The 16396-nt window shown below is 34.8% G+C and overlaps 2 protein-coding genes across 3 annotated transcripts; one reads left to right on the top strand and one right to left on the bottom strand.

Annotated features, from left to right (window-relative positions):
- The first annotated feature begins 6399 nt into the window (after positions 1-6399).
- On the top strand, positions 6400-13567 carry LOC133864283 (uncharacterized). 2 transcript variants are annotated; one of them, XM_062300562.1, is made up of 6 exons: positions 6400-6592; positions 7539-7606; positions 8381-8845; positions 9009-11004; positions 11183-11389; positions 13007-13567. In XM_062300562.1, exons 3-6 carry the CDS (start codon positions 8487-8489, stop codon positions 13322-13324), a joined length of 2880 nt encoding a protein of 959 aa, XP_062156546.1. In that variant the 5' UTR covers positions 6400-6592; positions 7539-7606; positions 8381-8486; the 3' UTR covers positions 13325-13567. The 2 variants fall into 2 exon arrangements, with proteins under 2 accessions (XP_062156546.1, XP_062156547.1); XM_062300563.1 differs by lacking the exon at positions 6400-6592 and adding an exon at positions 6620-6706.
- Positions 13568-15240: 1673 nt separating this feature from the next.
- On the bottom strand, positions 15241-15783 carry LOC133863385 (embryo-specific protein ATS3A-like). The gene has a single exon (XM_062299327.1). It carries the CDS (start codon positions 15781-15783, stop codon positions 15241-15243), a length of 543 nt encoding a protein of 180 aa, XP_062155311.1.
- Positions 15784-16396: the final 613 nt, after the last annotated feature.

The raw sequence follows: 16396 nt of genomic DNA, 5'->3' as shown, positions 1-16396 counted from the left end.
TAAGATGGCGACACGTGTCCACCGTAATAAAAAAATATAAATTTATTAAAAAAAATAAAAATACTTATTTTAAAAATCAAAAAAAAACAAAAAAACAAAAAAAAAAAAGCTGAAAGGGCCGGCCACCCCCAGTGGCCGCAGGGGGTGCTGCGCGCCACCCCCAGTGGCCAGGGGTGGCGCGGAGCCACCCCAGTGGCCTGGGGGTGGCCGGCCCCTTCAGCTTTTTTTTTTTTTTTTTTTTTTAAATAAGTATTTTTTTTTTTTAATAAATTTATATTTTTTTATTACGGTGGACACGTGTCGCCAATAAGTTGGCGACACGTGTCGCTGACGTGGTATTTGACGGAATCTATTAAAAATTTTAACAAAATTTGACGCCAGGGATCGATTTGTAATTATTGCATATCACGAGGACCTCCTATGAACTTTTTAAACCATAGGGAGTGAAAAATAATTATAGTATACCACAGGGACCAACGGTGCAATTATCCCTTTATCTTTTTATGTTGTTACTTGGGTAGGATTAAGTTTATCTCTTTTATCTTTATCTTTTATGAGTCTTGTTGATAGTAGGTTAGGTTGTTAAGTTATAAGTGAAATGGAAGTTCTATTTTATATGGAACTCTATTTTCTATTGTATTCCGTTCTTTTAAATATTGTTTTATTGTTGAATAAAATTAATCGATCAAGTAAATTATCAAACCTTGTGTTTGTGAATTTAAAGCACCTCTAATTGCTTATAGGAAGTCTAGGATTCCTCGAAAATTCTACTATATCTATCATTCTTGTTAAGTTCTCTTCTTACTTTATGTAAGCACGTAACACCTTCTAGTATGTCAAAAATTCCAAAATTATACGATCCAATCCACGATTCCAGCAAAACTCAACAGCACATAATGTGGCAAGCGCCTGGATTGTGAACCCTCAAACCCCAAATCAACCACCACAAATATTGTTTATCCGAATTTGAAGAACTCTCCCCCCTATTAACCTCTTGACGCTCATTTTCCAAGAGATATGCACTAAGAACCGTAAAATCACCTGTTGAAAACCCTCGCCAAATTAACAGATCTTGCTGCTGGCCATACACACTTAGTGGGATACCATAAATAGTTTCGGCTTCCTCCTTGCTGAAGATGTAAGAGATAAGAGACATATTCCACCATTTGGTGTCAGGGTCAATGAGTGCGCTAAATAGAATAAAAAAAAATGAACAGGAAGTATAATAAAAAAAATCTTATAAAATAATGAGATCAATAATTCTTAGTGATTATGTTGTATACCTCATAGAGTCTGATGTTGACGTTGTGCATGAAAATGATCCAAAATTGTTTTCACACGTCATGGGTGGAGATAACTCCACATTGTGGTTTAATGCCACAAAGTAAGAGATAAATTCATGGCTAAAAAGTCAAGCTAGACTCGTAGCCAATGGTTTTACTCATAAGGAAGTCATTGATTATCATGAAGCATTCTCTTCGGTGCCTAAGAATTATTCATTAAGATAATCATAGTATTAGTAGCTCATTTTGACTTATAGCTATATAAAAAAGATGTGAGAACAACTTTCCTAAATGGGGATCTTAAGTAAGAGGTTTACATAAAACAACCAAAATGTTTTATAAATAACAATCAGAATGCTTGCAAATTAAATAATTCTATTTATGGGCTGTGATAGATCTCTCATCGGAGGTATACTTTTTAGAGCACTAGTAGCAAATGCCTTATAAGTGGTTCTATTCCTTAAAATAGGGAAAATTTGAAAAAAGTTACAAAAAATCAAGCCACAACAGTTTCCCTATTATAGAGGGTTACCCTTAGGAAGCTACAGTGCTTCCCAATACATTGGGTAGCACTGTAGCTACCCAATACATTAGTTTAATGAAAAAAAAATTGTCTCTCTCTCTCTCTAACTCTTTCTCCTTCAAGCTTCACGCATCCTCAACCTCAAGAACTTCATCTCCTTCAGGCATCCTTCACGGCATCACGTATCCTCATCGAGTCATCGTCATCGAAATACCTTTCCCGATCAGCGTGTTTGTTCTCTTGCAGGTTATTACAAACTGACATATCTCAAATACCCAAATCAAAAATCAGCTCGAAAATTTGAAATCCCCAATAGACTTTGAGGGGTAGCTCCAGTGGCACCCTCCTCCTAGAAAGAGACAACACATGATTCAGAAAATGGAGGAATGAAATAGAGGAGATAAATGGCGTATATGAGAAAATCACTTGGATTACTGGGAGGTTGTTGAGGGAGTGATCTTTTCTGTCAAAATAAAGCTCCTCAGTATCAACGGGACTGGAATGAGAGGCAGGCGGAGGATCAGTAGCTTGATCTCAACCTCCATGGGAGGCTGGCTTTCAGAGCTTTCAAGAGAGCTTGGCTTCTTCATTTGGAATCAGGCACGAGAGAGCGAGAGAGAAGAAAATAAATGAAAAAAAAAAAGAAGAAGTAAAAAGTATTATTTTAATGATATAGTGAAAAAAAAAGTATTATTTTAATGATATAGGGAAAGACAAAGGAAAGTTATTGCGGGGTGTTTTTGTACAGGAAAAAAAATGGTTTGATTCCCTAAATTTTCCCTAAATTAGGGAAAATTGTATGGAGTCTGCTGCTACTGCTCTTACAATGTTATTACTTCATTATTTATTGAAAAACCTTGTTAATTAGTATATATATCTTAAGGTCAGTGGGAATAAAGTAATATTTTTAGACCTATATGTAGATATTATTTTGCAAGTAGATATTTAGGTTTGCTACATGAAGTTCATTTCACAAAACTTTGAAATTAATGGTTTGGGTGAAACCTCTTCTGTCTTTTAATATAGAGATTCACAGAGACGTAAAGAAAATTAACATTGTCTCGAAGGCCTACATTGAAAAAGTTTTGGAAAGATTTAGAATTAAGAATTTTGCACTTTCAGTAGCAATTAAGAGGGACTAATTCAATATAGATTAATGTCCCAAAATGTATTGGAACAAGGGCAAATGAAAAGTTTTTCAATGTAAGCATCTGCATTATGCGACCTAATGCAAGCATATGCTTGCACTAAACTTAACCATTGGACTAATAGTAAAAATACTGGGTCAATAAAGTGCTGTAAATAAAGTCTTGCGGTATACGCGAGGAACCAAGAAGTACAACTTAAACTAAAGTTAGTTGTTCAGATTTGAGTTTTGCTAATTGTGTATATAGTAGAAAGTCAAAGTCTACTTTAGGGTATATATTTTCTTATTGAGGGATATATCTTAGAGATGCAGCAAGCAGACTATAATTGCTATGTCTACCAAGAAAGCTAAAATTCTCATATGCTATGAATTTAGTACACAAGCATGATGGATGAGACATTTTATTAAAAATCTCTATATTGTCGATTTTATAGTTAGACCATAAAGATATTCTGCGGTAATTCTACTATAGGTTTCTTTTATAAGAATAAATAGTAGAAGTAGAAGTAAATCGACATCAAGTATCTCAGTACGAGAAATAACATTAAGAGATATAAATGGTCTATTGAGCATATAAGTACTAAATTAATGATTGCGGATCCCATGACTAAAAATTTACTGGTAAAGAAAGTATAAAGTCATGCGGAGTATATAAAACTCATTAATTCATTTTTTGATTTGTCTCTTTTTGGTCTATAGACATGAAGTTATTATAATAAAAATGTTGTGCATATTTTTTATTTTATCCATGAGGATAAATAAAGTTGGACCCGAATGACTTATAAGAAGTTCATTTATAAAGCTTGACTATCCATAAAGCACTCATGTAATGAGTGTTTTACATTGTGATACATGGAAGGGACAACCTAATTTTATAATGGTTTTACCGCTATGATTCATGTGAAACATTTATTATCTGAGTGGGAGGATTCTATAAGTGATTGGCCAAACTAAAGAACCTAATATCATAAAGTCATGAGTCATAAAGGCCAAGTGGGAGAATGCAAGATATTACCTCCATATATGACCTATATGTTACATATACGATATTTATTATATTTTAATTAATGAATATAATATACAGTATTATGGTTATGATAATTTCTATTAATTTAAATTACCATAATGGAATTGTTTAATTGATTTTAAAGTCAATTAATAATATCGTTTCCTTGATAGGAGGAACAATACGATGTTTACCATATTTGAGGGTCCTTGACCTACCTTATAAATTAACAGTCTGCGTACATCATCAGTACAATAATACAGTAAGGTATAGGTTAGAGGTAAGCCTAGATCCTTATCTTTTATTTTTCGCTACGCATGTTAGTTGAGCATAATATGTTTATATGTTCTAACATGTTGGGCCGTGGATTTGATACCCGATCCATCAATCAACCGGTCCGAGAGCAGCTGCTTGATACCACGCTAAATTCCTTCCTTAGGCACCTTAGTAAAATGCTTATATGGTTCATAACACGAGGTGATCACATGAAAGGAGTTGTGAAACTTATGCAACATTTGCAATAGAGAAGTCTCTAATGAAGGGATGTCACGTGGCTGAATGTTATGATCTTACTTAAGCATGAATGTTGTGACATATAGTTCTCATTACAAAATTTAACTATAGAAAGTAACAGAATCTTTAAGTTAGTGGACATAATTTGACTATAGAGAGTAAATCATTTTTTTAGCATACTTTAAGGGTCTCAGAGTTCAATTTGATATCATATAGCACTAGTTGAAAACTAGATAAACTACAAGGAATGATTTTTCATATTTCTTTTACAAAATTATCGTAAAAGAGCATCATTGCGATATCGGACGATCTAGGACAACAAGGGAAGGGAGACAATCCTTGTTAGTTTGGTTGTTGACCAATAACCATCGTTATGGACATCTCACATTGAAAATTAAGGTCGTTATGCTTATAATGGTGGGAAAAGCCAAATGATTTAGGATGAATGCTATGAATCATGATGTAGGATAGAAAAAGATACAAAAAGTATATATTATATAATGAATGGATCCCACAATTCATGATCTAATCGTTTTGAATTTTTCTCTCTTTACCTTCTTTTTCCCATGTCCCATTTGGCCTGCCTTCCCGCCTCACTTGCTCTCTAGTCTCTAGGCTGGATTCACAGCCAATATATATTTCTTTTAAATTAGTTCGGGCAAATTTATTTCAATTTAATATATAAATTTGAAAGATGTCCCTTAACACGTGACAACAAATACTTTACATATTGAATGTAAAGAAATTTCTATTACCGTTTAAAGTTGTTACTGTTTGTTACATTATTTCTTTCTTAATCCAAGTCGGCAACACATTTCTGTCTTTTACGGAAAAGGTCATAATTCCAATAATATACTATAATCATTATTAAAAAATATAAAGCATCTTTGGGTGATTTATATTTTTCGAATACTTCTTTTTAGAATTCAAATTTTATTAAGATTTTATTCAATTTTTTTTTCTCAAGTTTTTTAAATCATCTAAACATAATTTCAAAAAATAAATTATTTCGGTATTCGTAATTTTGAATATTTTTCAAAAAAATCGCATACCCAAAGGAGTAAAAGGGTGCATTTGGAAATTGGAATTGCGATTTTGTAGAAAAAAAAAAGGTAAGATTTTAAATTAAACTGCAGAAAACTGCTTTTTCTAATCGCAATTAAGGGGATGTTTTTTTGAAAATGCAAATTTTTAAAGATTAACCAGCGATTTTAAAGGCTAAATTACGATTTTGTCAAAGACTGAACTGTATTTTTAAAAATCACACATTTTAAAATCGATATTTTTAAATCACAAACCCAAACTGACATAATTTAAAAAAAAAAATCGCTCTCTACCGAAAACTAGTATCAATTTTTCAAATTAATACTACGTAGCTCTGGATCATGTATAAATTTTTTTATTTTATTGAGTTGAAGTGCCAGTTTTCTTCAATATTATTTATTTAAAAAAAAAAAACTGATTTAAGAGTTAACACATCAACTCAATAAGCCGTGAGTTTAGTATTTTATCATTATTCTTTCTTATCAAAAATTTCATCAATTTTTTTTTATAAGTATCAAATTTCGTAAAAATTATGTCTATTTTTAATATGGAGTTCACATAAAATTATAATTATAATTTTTAAAAAATAAATGACAAAAAAAAGTCAAGGTAGCTCATGGCCACCCCTCTAGGACGTAAAAATAATTAATACAAATATGGTAAAATTCTAATAAGTAATTAAAAATAATAATTAAGATTTAAGAAATTATATACATTAATGCCTTGTAATTTCTCAGGTTCAACTATAATCGAGTACTCCTGATACCTACCCCATCAAACCCCGCTCCTCATCCGCGTTGTCCGCGTAATCAAAATTTTTAAACGTTATATTTCGGACGAAGATACCCCTTCAACATTCTGGAAAAGGAAAGGAATGGCCAATGCTTTGCTTAATTGCTTTCTCGCTCACTCACTTTGTGACTGTCCCTCTCTTTCATTTTCCTTCATCATTAAAGTCACCGAGATCACAAAGTGATCTCGTACCATACAAGTCATAAATTGTTGTCACCGTCAAATCTCACTGGTTCAATTTAAAACGCCGGCCGCCAAACGCCGTTAACTCACTCTCCGATTCAGTAAACTCTCTCTCTCTCTTCAAAATCAATTTCCCTGATAATTCGGGATGCTAAGTTGGATTTTTTGTTTGAATTTTGAATTCTGTGAGATAAGCATTCGACCAGTAATGGTAGGTTAGTAACTCCTAGCGTGCGAGAGATTCTTTTTTGTGTTCTTTGAATTTTTTGTTGTATTTATTTTTTCTTTCCTTTATTGGCTTCACTTTCTTTTGCAAGAAAAGTTGTAGAACGAATTTTCTTGACCGTTTGAAGAGAAAAGCGGTTTGGAACTTGTAAATCTTTTTTTTTTTTTTTTTGAAGTTTCTCTTTTCTTTTCTCAGTTAGTTTCTGAGCAACCAAACAGAGTTTAGTTCCTCCTCTCCTGTATTTTTTTTTTGGAGTTCTAATTGCAGCAGTGATAGAGAATTCGGAGTCTTTTAGGAGGATTATGATGGAAACGCCTCGATCTTATCGAGTCGCGAAAAGCCTTTAATTATTTGATCCTTTTTGGTGTCAGTGTGGTGAAAAGGTTTTAAGGGTTTTAAGGAAACGAGAATGATGAGGGTAACTTGGTCATCGTGGTCACGAGCTTGGCTCTGACACATTTGTCTTCTAAATCGTGAAATATCTTGATTCTGTTCTTGATTATCTTTTTTTTTTTTTTTTTTTTTTAATTTTTTTTTAATTTTTTTAATGATTTCCGGCGACAGAGGAACGTTACTGAAATTTATGCTATAATTTTCTCTGACATGGTTCTTTATTTCTTTCTAATTCTAATTTTGTTTTAAATATATTTTTTATTTTTCTTTTGTAATCGTATATTCAATTGGTATGTCAAACTAGTCGTTGGCAAGAGTATCCGGAGCTCTTGCAGCTCTCTTGTTAATGTTCTCATAAAATAATTCCTAGAGAAACTTTGTTCAGTTTATTTATCTGTTTTTTTTTTTTTTTTGACTTGTGGGTGCAGGAGTAGTATATAGTCTCATTTGTTGGTCTCTTGTTATCAGCTTCAGGGATTTCTTTGTGGGTAAAAAGGTATGAAGAACTTCTTGACATTGTCCTTTTTCTTTTTTCCTTCCAATTTTCTGTGTGCTGCTTCTACTTTACTGTTGGTCGTGTGTTGAAGTTTTTTTTTTGTTGACATTTAGATGTGTGTCAAACCATGGAAATGGCTGAAAGTTATTGGGTTGAATTTCTTAGTTTAGTTTTGTTATATATTTATTTATTTTTCTAAATATGTGTAATATTTTTTTGATAAGATATTTTTATATTATCTAAATATGTGTAATCTAGTTTTGTTTTGTTTTTTTTGCTTGTGGGGAGTGAATCCTCGTGTTGTATATTTTATGTACTATTTTGTAAACATACTTCTTGTTTTGGTGGCCATGGCAATGTTGGATTTTTTTTGTTTGTTGGGATTTGTACAAAATAATCTTTTTGAAGGGGATGATGCTGAAAATTTTCTCCCACTGATATGAAGACAATCTGTTGTGGAGTTCCCAACCTTTAATTTGGTGGCCAATATATAAATGATATTATTCCAGCCATTGTTATTGCTTTTCTTTTCAATTCTTCAGGTTAATCATAATTACTATTCTCTTGCTGCAGGCTCTCTTTTTTTTTTTTCTCTCTCTCTCTTTTTTTTTTTAAAAAAAAAAAAAAAAAAAACCCTTATTGATGAGCTTGCATGTGCTGTGCATCTCTGAATCAAGATTTATTTTAATGCCTCCTCTGGTTCACTTTTCTTCTCCTTCCCAGCAATCTCAGTGATGTTTGTGTGGGTTTGTTGTTTCTTTTGTTTAATTCCAGGTTCAGTGAGATCTCATCTTTTTTAGAGCTTGGCCTAAAAAGATCACGACTGAAGGCTGGAAACTTTCATGAACTACAGTTAGCAGTTCCTGCTGAACATTTACTCATGAAGAAGCTATTCTTTTTCAGATCATCTGCATCTAGCAATGGAAACAACAACGGGGTTCCTCCACAATCAACAGATAAGCAAGTTTATTGGGAGAACTCCTTGGAAAGTGGGGCTAATGACAAAGCTGAGAATAGCTATAGGAGTCCTAGGAACCTGTTTTCCAAATCTCGTAAGCATGCATCTGATTGCAAAAGCTCCAGTACCAGTTCAGGTCTTAGAAGGAGCCGCTCATTTTCAGCAGCTGCCTTTGGTGGTGTGCTGGGACAAACCGATTTTTCTTGCTTGAACGATCGAAGTAGATCTCCTTCCAGTAGTACAAGCAGTACTCTACATAACCAATGTGATCATTCATCTCGGTGAGTCTATAGAACAGCTAATTCATATGAACCTCATGAGCTTGTTGCCTGAAGCTTATTTTATTTGTAAACTTGGAAAAATTATATTTATCATATTGGGAAACCTGGTTTATTATATTTTTTTTTTTGAGACTAACTTTACTTGGCTACCTTTATGTGCTAGTTGTCGGACTATTACTCCTAAGAGGCAATATAAGGAAAAACGATTTCAAGAGCCAGCTATTCAAAATGCCCACAGATTAGAGAGGCCTGGTTCTGCTGGTTCTTCCAGAACCTATAATGACTCATCATCCATTTGCTCTAGTAATGTTTCAAGTAAGATTGTGGACCGCTTCATTGATGGAGAACAACTAGAAGAAAGAAGCAGGACTAATAATTGTTCTTCTCAGAGAAATTATACTGGAAATGCTGAGAGGCTTCCCCCACGAGTTCAGTATATGGCACCTAATTCACCAACAGAAGGTGTCAAAGAGAAACCAAGGGCTCATTCATTCAGGGAAGTCAAAAGTTCCCGGCTTCGGCTCTCACCCAAAGATTGGGCAGAAAATGGATTTGGGCATGAATCTCCAAGGAGACTTGCGAAGAATGTTATTGACAGACTCTCCCAGTGTAATGTTTTCCCCAAAACAAGTTCAAAGGAGTTTGGGCATGATACTCCAATCACGATTGATGATATTTATGGTAGATCCTTGGATGGGCGCTTCAATCCGAACTCAGGTGTGGCCCAAAAAATTTATCCATTGGATGAACCACATGAAACAGCTACTGGGTATCATGGGGAGGATAACACAGGCTTCCCAAGACGGAACCTTTTTCACAGTGGTAGAAGTGAGGATGCGAACTCCGATGAAATTGAAGATTATGTTGATGCAGAACTAAGAATAAGATTCAAAGAAGCTCAGGAAAGGATCATGCTTCTTTCTGAAGAACTTGAGCAGGAAAGCTTTCTTCGAGATGGTGGGTTTGATGTACCATCGTTGAATCAAACAATTAGAAACCTAACAGATGAGAGGATAAGCTTGGCAGTTGAGGTTTCAAGCCTCTTACAGTCTCAAATTGCTGAGAGGGCTTCTGCTAAGGAAGAACTCAGATGGGCAAAGGCAGAATTGGAGTCCCAAACCCGACGACTAGAGAAGGAGAAGAATGAGCTTCAGTCAGGATTGGAGAAGGAGTTAGACAGAAGGTCGAGTGACTGGTCATTCAAGCTTGAGAGATTTCAGTCAGAGGAGCAGAGGCTTCGTGAGCGAGTTAGAGAGCTTGCAGAGCATAATGTCTCACTTCAAAGGGAAGTTTCTTCTTTTAACGAGAGGGAAAGAGAGAGCAGAAGCATTATAACAAATTCTGAGCAACAGCTTCAGGACCTAACTACAAAGGTTGGGGAAATAAAAGAGGAGAATCAAGATTTACGACAAAATCTCTTTGAATTACAAGAGAAATATAGAGCAGCAGAAGAAGATCGGGAATGCATCCAAAAAAATTATGAAGAGAAGGAGAAAGAGTGCAAAGAGTTGCATAAATCCATTACAAGATTACTAAGAACTTGCAGTGAACAAGAGAAGACAATAGATGGGTTGCGAGAAGGTTTCAGTGAAAAACTTGGGAAGTTTCAAACAGTAGAGAACTTTGATCAGCATGTGAAGAAATTACAGATGGAGCAAATGAGGTTGACAGGAGTAGAACTTGCTTTGAGAAGGGAGTTGGAATCTTTTGGGCTTGAAGTTGATTCTCTTCGACATGAGAATATAAACTTATTAAACCGCTTAAAAGGTAATGGGAAAGAGAGTATTGCTTTAACTTTCAAGCTAGATAAGGAATTGTGGACCCGCACGAGTTGCCTACAGAATCAAGGGCTGTCAATGCTTAATGAGAGCACCCAATTATGTTCAAAGTTACTAGAATTCATAAAAGGGAAAGCAGGCCAACTTCTTCCAGATGCTAAGAAGGGTGTGGAAGTTATCGGGAATGGTTTAGATGCACAATTTTTTGTTGAAACCGAGGTGAAACTTCAAGGATTTAAGCGTGGAACTGAGAGCCTAACGAGGAGTTTGCAGATGATTTCTACTTTGTTGCATGAGAAGTCCACTCCAGCTGCTTCTAAATTACAGTCAAAGTGCATTGATGCTGATGGATCGGTGCAACCAAATGATCAAACTTCAGAGGTAAATTGCTGCTTAAATTGTTGTTAAATTTTGGATCAAGGATGCAGAATATAAAGTTTCATTGCTTATTACTTCTTAATGCTTTTTAATGTCCTTGTTAATACGTTTGCTTGAATTGATCTGTGGTTGGTTAGTTGTTTTCTCATTGAAGTGCTTGTTGCTGTTTTTTCTTATATAGGGTGTTACAAGATCTGAGCTTAAAGCAGAAACTTTACTAACTAATCTATTAAGAGAGAAGCTGTACTCTAAAGAGCTGGAAGTTGAGCAGTTGCAAGCTGAACTTGCAACAGCAGTAAGAGGCAATGACATCCTCAGATTTGAAGTCCAAAATGCACTAGACAACCTTTCCTGTGTCACTCACAAGTTGAAGGATCTTGAACTTCAGGTGATTCTTTCTTCCATCTCTGTTTTGGAAATTTTATGTGTTTTGCCATTAATCTCTGTGTGATTGTGTATACACGTTTTTTGCTGTTATATTACTCGTTTGTAAGATAGCCTTCTTGAAGTAATGTCATCAACTAATATGATTTTGTTTGATTAGATTTTGTTCTGGAATGAGACTGGAGTATGGTAAAGTCATTGTTAGAATAGGAAAGAGATGTCATAGAATAAAGAGGCTTTGGAAAGCTGGATTAATATGGATACGGAATGTAATCATGGTGGTAGCAGGATTTGAAATTAGCAATGGTTCAGATTGGATAGGGAATGTCGAAAGCTATTGTTTCCATTATCTTTGATTGATATTCGTATGGAATGTTTCTCATAGAAATGGAGTGGGATGGAGGAAGGTGAGTTATACTTTTGAAGTTCTGAATGGTAAGCACTTTAAGCCAAGAGTTTAAAAACATATACAAGAGTGTTGTTACACATGCTTTATGGTGCTGACTGCTAGGGAGTTCTTGGCAAGAAAAAAAGATGGAATAAGATGCGATTGACAGTTCTTTGAGGAGTTAAAAGGTTTTGTGAATGGAGTTGAGGTTGGGAAAAAATTCATTATTTGGTGATTTTGGTCCTAGGACTGATGATTAACCTGATAAGGATGCCATTGGAAAGTTAATGAGATATTATGGTTCATTAGTGATATACTGGAAAAATCCATTTACATGTTATGTTATCTATGTGGGTCTATTTCACTAGAATTTGCATCTTACTTGCACTAAATTTCTGGTCATATTTTAAACTTATTAAATTTTGTTTATGTCTTATCACAAAAAAAAAAAATTCTGTTTTATGTTTTCTGTCTATAGTTTCTAGTGAAGGGACCCACCCATCTTTTAGAAAAAGCTAAAAATAGTTTAGTTAGTTGAGTATAGGATAACATATGCTTGAGATACGGTATTTGTTTCATCGAAGTACACATCTTAATCAGGGGCACTTGATATTTGCATGAAGATACACTATAAACTACACTAAAATATGCATTTGGATCAGGCCTCTGTGATTTAAGGCCTGATGGTATGACAGTTGCTCATCTGTCCTATATATTTGATGCAGCTTTCTCTCTTTGTTTCTATTTTTCTGTTTAGGCATCCTTTTGGTTTCTTACTTGCCCAAAAAAATGAAAATGAACTTTCGGTTTCTGTCTTGTATCATTGTACATGGGAATGATGTTCTAAGCAGTTTCTCTTAGATTACATTTGGTACGTGAAATGACTATTCCATTAGAAAAAAATGAATAGCTTTTATTGAAATACAAGGATGTGAAATAGAACAGTCTTGGAATAACCATTCTCATGGTCCATTTAAGGAATAGTCATTCTCTCATGAGACATAGGAATGACTATTCCAAGTGTTAGAGTATATGTATACGTTAACACTAAGACTATTTTATTCGACTTTCTTTCATTCATAATAAAGGTTATTCTTTTCTATATTCTCTAAAGAATTGATGTTTAATGAATTTTTACAGTATTGCACCTTTGATCCCAAAAGTCTTTACCACTTGTTTCCAAGTGTTTGCCTCGTCAAACTTCAAAAATAATTCATGTCTTCTTTATAACAGACGCTGAAGAAGGATGAGAATATAAACCAGCTTCAAAGCAACCTCCAAGAATCTTTGAAGGAGCTAACGAGGATGAGAGCGATACTGCCAAAGGTTTCAGAAGAGAGAGATTTGATATGGGAGGAAGTGAAGCAATACAGTGAGAAGAATATGCTATTGAACTCAGAGGTTCATGCATTGAAGAAGAAGGTAGAGGCCCTTGATGAAGACGTTCTTCTGAAGGAAGGCCAGATTACAATCCTAAAAGACACCCTAGTTAAAAAACCTTTTGACCTTCTTGCCAGCCCTGATTCTTTGCAAGATTTCCTGCTGGAATGATGCCGGAAAGCTGGATTATTATCACACTGTTCATAGTCCTATACTTGTACTTTGTGCTTTGAGGCTGCTCTTGCTTTTGAACATCTTCTTTCTTTTTTAAAGGTTTTGATAAGGAGTAAAAGAAACATACCGTGGTTCTTTTGTGATTGGCCCCGTTCACATAATTGTATGTAGTTGGTTTACCAGCTTAGCAATACCAGGAGAATGTCTTTGCAATTCATTTCAATGTCTCTCTTGGAAGAATGCTTTTCCCCTCTCTTCTTTAGCTGTTTGTTTTGGCGCTTAATCGAGGTATTCAAGAAGAACAGGCAGAAGAATGCTGCCGCTGTGCAAAAACGACAATTAACAAAGGCATCGTTTGAAGCATGAACAGGTTAATGTTGCCCGTAAACGACCACAACAAGACTTATAAAATAAAGATGTCGTTAGCAACTTAGCATCCATAAAAATATGTTGTTCAGTAAACTAGATGTAATAAGATATTCAGATAAAAATGTCGTGCAGTGTGGCCTCCATGAAACGACACATTTTTTGAGTTTATAAAATATAGGAAAAATACATAATTTACTATTCCTAGTTTTGATCCATTTTCAAAAAAAAAAAAAAAAAAACTCTCAATTTTGAAGTTTTTCAATAGAAGTATTGGGTTTTAGTCATTTTTCAATATGATCATTTCATGAGATTTTTTGTTCAATTTCCTAATAGAAAATATATTACATAAAATATCAATTATACCGTTAAAAGTTATAAAATAAAAAATGCTAAAAAAGTCCCCCTCAACCCCAGCCCAGATTTTTTTTTTTAATCATTTTTTAAGGGTATAGTTGACACTTCACATAGCTTTAGTTAGGAAATATCTTAATTTATTAAAAATAATTGAAATATGATATTACTATTAAAAATTTACAACCAATAAAGTTTTTTGAAAATGAGTCAAAACTCAGGATAATAAATTATTTTTCCCCCCCTAAAATCTACAAAATGGAGGTTTCCTAGTTTTCTTCAAATTCATTATTCATCCGTTGATTTTTTATTTTATTTTATTTTTTTTAAAAAAAACATAAAATTAGGTTTCTTTTATGCTGGAACACACCATTTTCTACTTAGTTCAATTCAGTCACCAATCTGTTTGTTTCCGAGATAACTTCAACAAAACAATTAAAAGAGAAAAATGGAAAAACATTTACCCACTATCCAGGGCATAATTAGTGATCCTATGAACATGTTTCTCGTATACGGTTAAAGTAATTAAATCTCAACCTTCCGTAGTCCATCGGCAACTGGCCGGACCACGAGATTGTATTCCTCGGATAAGAAATTTTTACAAATAGAATGTCTGAATTGCACGCAATTAAGTGGCCTATGGCTATGGGACGCACCTATATATCCCAAAAACAGCAATGGAAGTTGGACCACCCCCGGCAGCTCCCCCCTATATGTGAAGCTGCCCGAATAACGATTATTTCGAACAATCAATTATAGGTGATCCCGATCTGTGCAGTAAAAATAATGCATTAGTCGATTGTTTTACACTACAAAAATAAAAATTAAAAAAGCTAGCTGAAATTCTTTATTTTCTTTGGATGAGAGAGCTTGATGTAGAACACTTCTTGAGTTATTGCACGAAGAGTACGTGGCTGGATTCGAAAGAAAAAGTACGACAAAAGAGCCGTTGGAACGGGCCTGTACTACCGTTAGTGACCAATAGCGCCCTAGTTGATGGCATTCCTCTTTGCGGCTAGCACTCCGCACTCGAGGAACCATGGGCACTCCATATGAAGCAAACATGGAAAAATATTCGTTAATATATATATATATATATATTGAAAAATTAACAGTGAGATTAAGAGATTTCAGAAGTTCTTCACAAACAAAGCCTTGGAAGGCTAAATTGATACATCTCAACTAGTCCTTAATTACCCACCAAAACCTGCAGCATGAGGCCTAAAACCCCCTCTTGAGTGACAATAATCAAACCCATACCACACATTTTCTGGCACAAATGTCCTGAAATAGAACGTGTAAGAAACTGGCTCTGCATGCCCACCATCCTGACGATGGAGCACCTTCACCCACCCGGGTCTCCAATCATCCGACCCGACTTTCTTGAGGTACAGAGAGCACACCCTTCGGCTCATGCACGGTCCACTTGCCTCAAACACGTCAATGGCACAGCGTTGAAACCCACCATATGCACCGCCGGCTTGCTTCTTTAAGCCGGCTTTTGGAGCATACACTAGCTTGGGGTTCTTCAGATGCTTGACGACGATCAAATTTCCCAGTGAGTCGCTGAATCTGACACCCACATGATCTTCAGTTTCAGCAGATGGTGCGCAGGTTGTCTCAATCTCAACTGAGTAGGAGCAGTTGTTTCCAGAGGCAGTTGGGAAAATAGTGACGAAGACAATGAAAATGATCAGAATGCTTGTTTTGATCTTCATGGGAAGAGGAAGTCCCATGTTTAATGTTTTCGATCTCAGGCTGTAGACTTGTTCTCGTCTGAAAATCTAGTGAGTTAGATTCTCTGAGGATATAAAGAAGAGGAGACATAAAAGGAAACTGAAATTAAAGGCATGCATATCACTTTGAGAAAGTTTAGATTCCCACTACTTCAAGCCAGTTGAAAAAAAGTTGGTGCATCCTTCCACATGAATGATCTGCTTTGATCAAATCTTACGGCCAGATTTTTCAGACATGAACAGGGATTTGTTGGCTGACTAAGATGGATTCGATCTTTCAATTATTTAAGACCTTTTAGCATAAATCATTGTAGACTGATATTATATGATCCTTATCCAGATGAAAAGTATCGTTGGCACTGTATTGAATATGAAATAACTCTGTTATTTACAATTTCAATCAATTTTTGAAACCAAGATACAATAAGATCAGTTTTTGGTTGACCCCAATAACTTCTATGGTCTACATTAACTGTAAACACTCTACAAAGTTATTTCTACATGCATTGGGAGACGAATTAATTGTCCAGACACATGGATTATATTATAATGAAGTTTATGGGTTTGGATCATGATCCTCTCAAATTATTTATCCGAATTTGAGAGAATTCGG

Source organism: Alnus glutinosa, chromosome 3 (assembly GCF_958979055.1).
Source record: "Alnus glutinosa chromosome 3, dhAlnGlut1.1, whole genome shotgun sequence".
Taxonomy (NCBI): Eukaryota; Viridiplantae; Streptophyta; class Magnoliopsida; order Fagales; family Betulaceae; genus Alnus; species Alnus glutinosa.
This window is presented reverse-complemented; position numbering and strand designations above follow the sequence as displayed.

Bases quoted from the DNA above. Each gene is read 5' to 3' on its own strand.
- LOC133864283 (XM_062300562.1), top strand. From the start codon at position 8,487: ATGAAGAAGCTATTCTTTTTCAGATCATCTGCATCTAGCAATGGAAAC. The intron at 8,846-9,008 runs GTGAGTCTATAG...TTTATGTGCTAG, and splicing joins CAATGTGATCATTCATCTCG to TTGTCGGACTATTACTCCTA. The intron at 11,005-11,182 runs GTAAATTGCTGC...TTTCTTATATAG, and splicing joins CAAATGATCAAACTTCAGAG to GGTGTTACAAGATCTGAGCT.
- LOC133863385 (XM_062299327.1), bottom strand. From the start codon at position 15,783: ATGGGACTTCCTCTTCCCATGAAGATCAAAACAAGCATTCTGATCATT.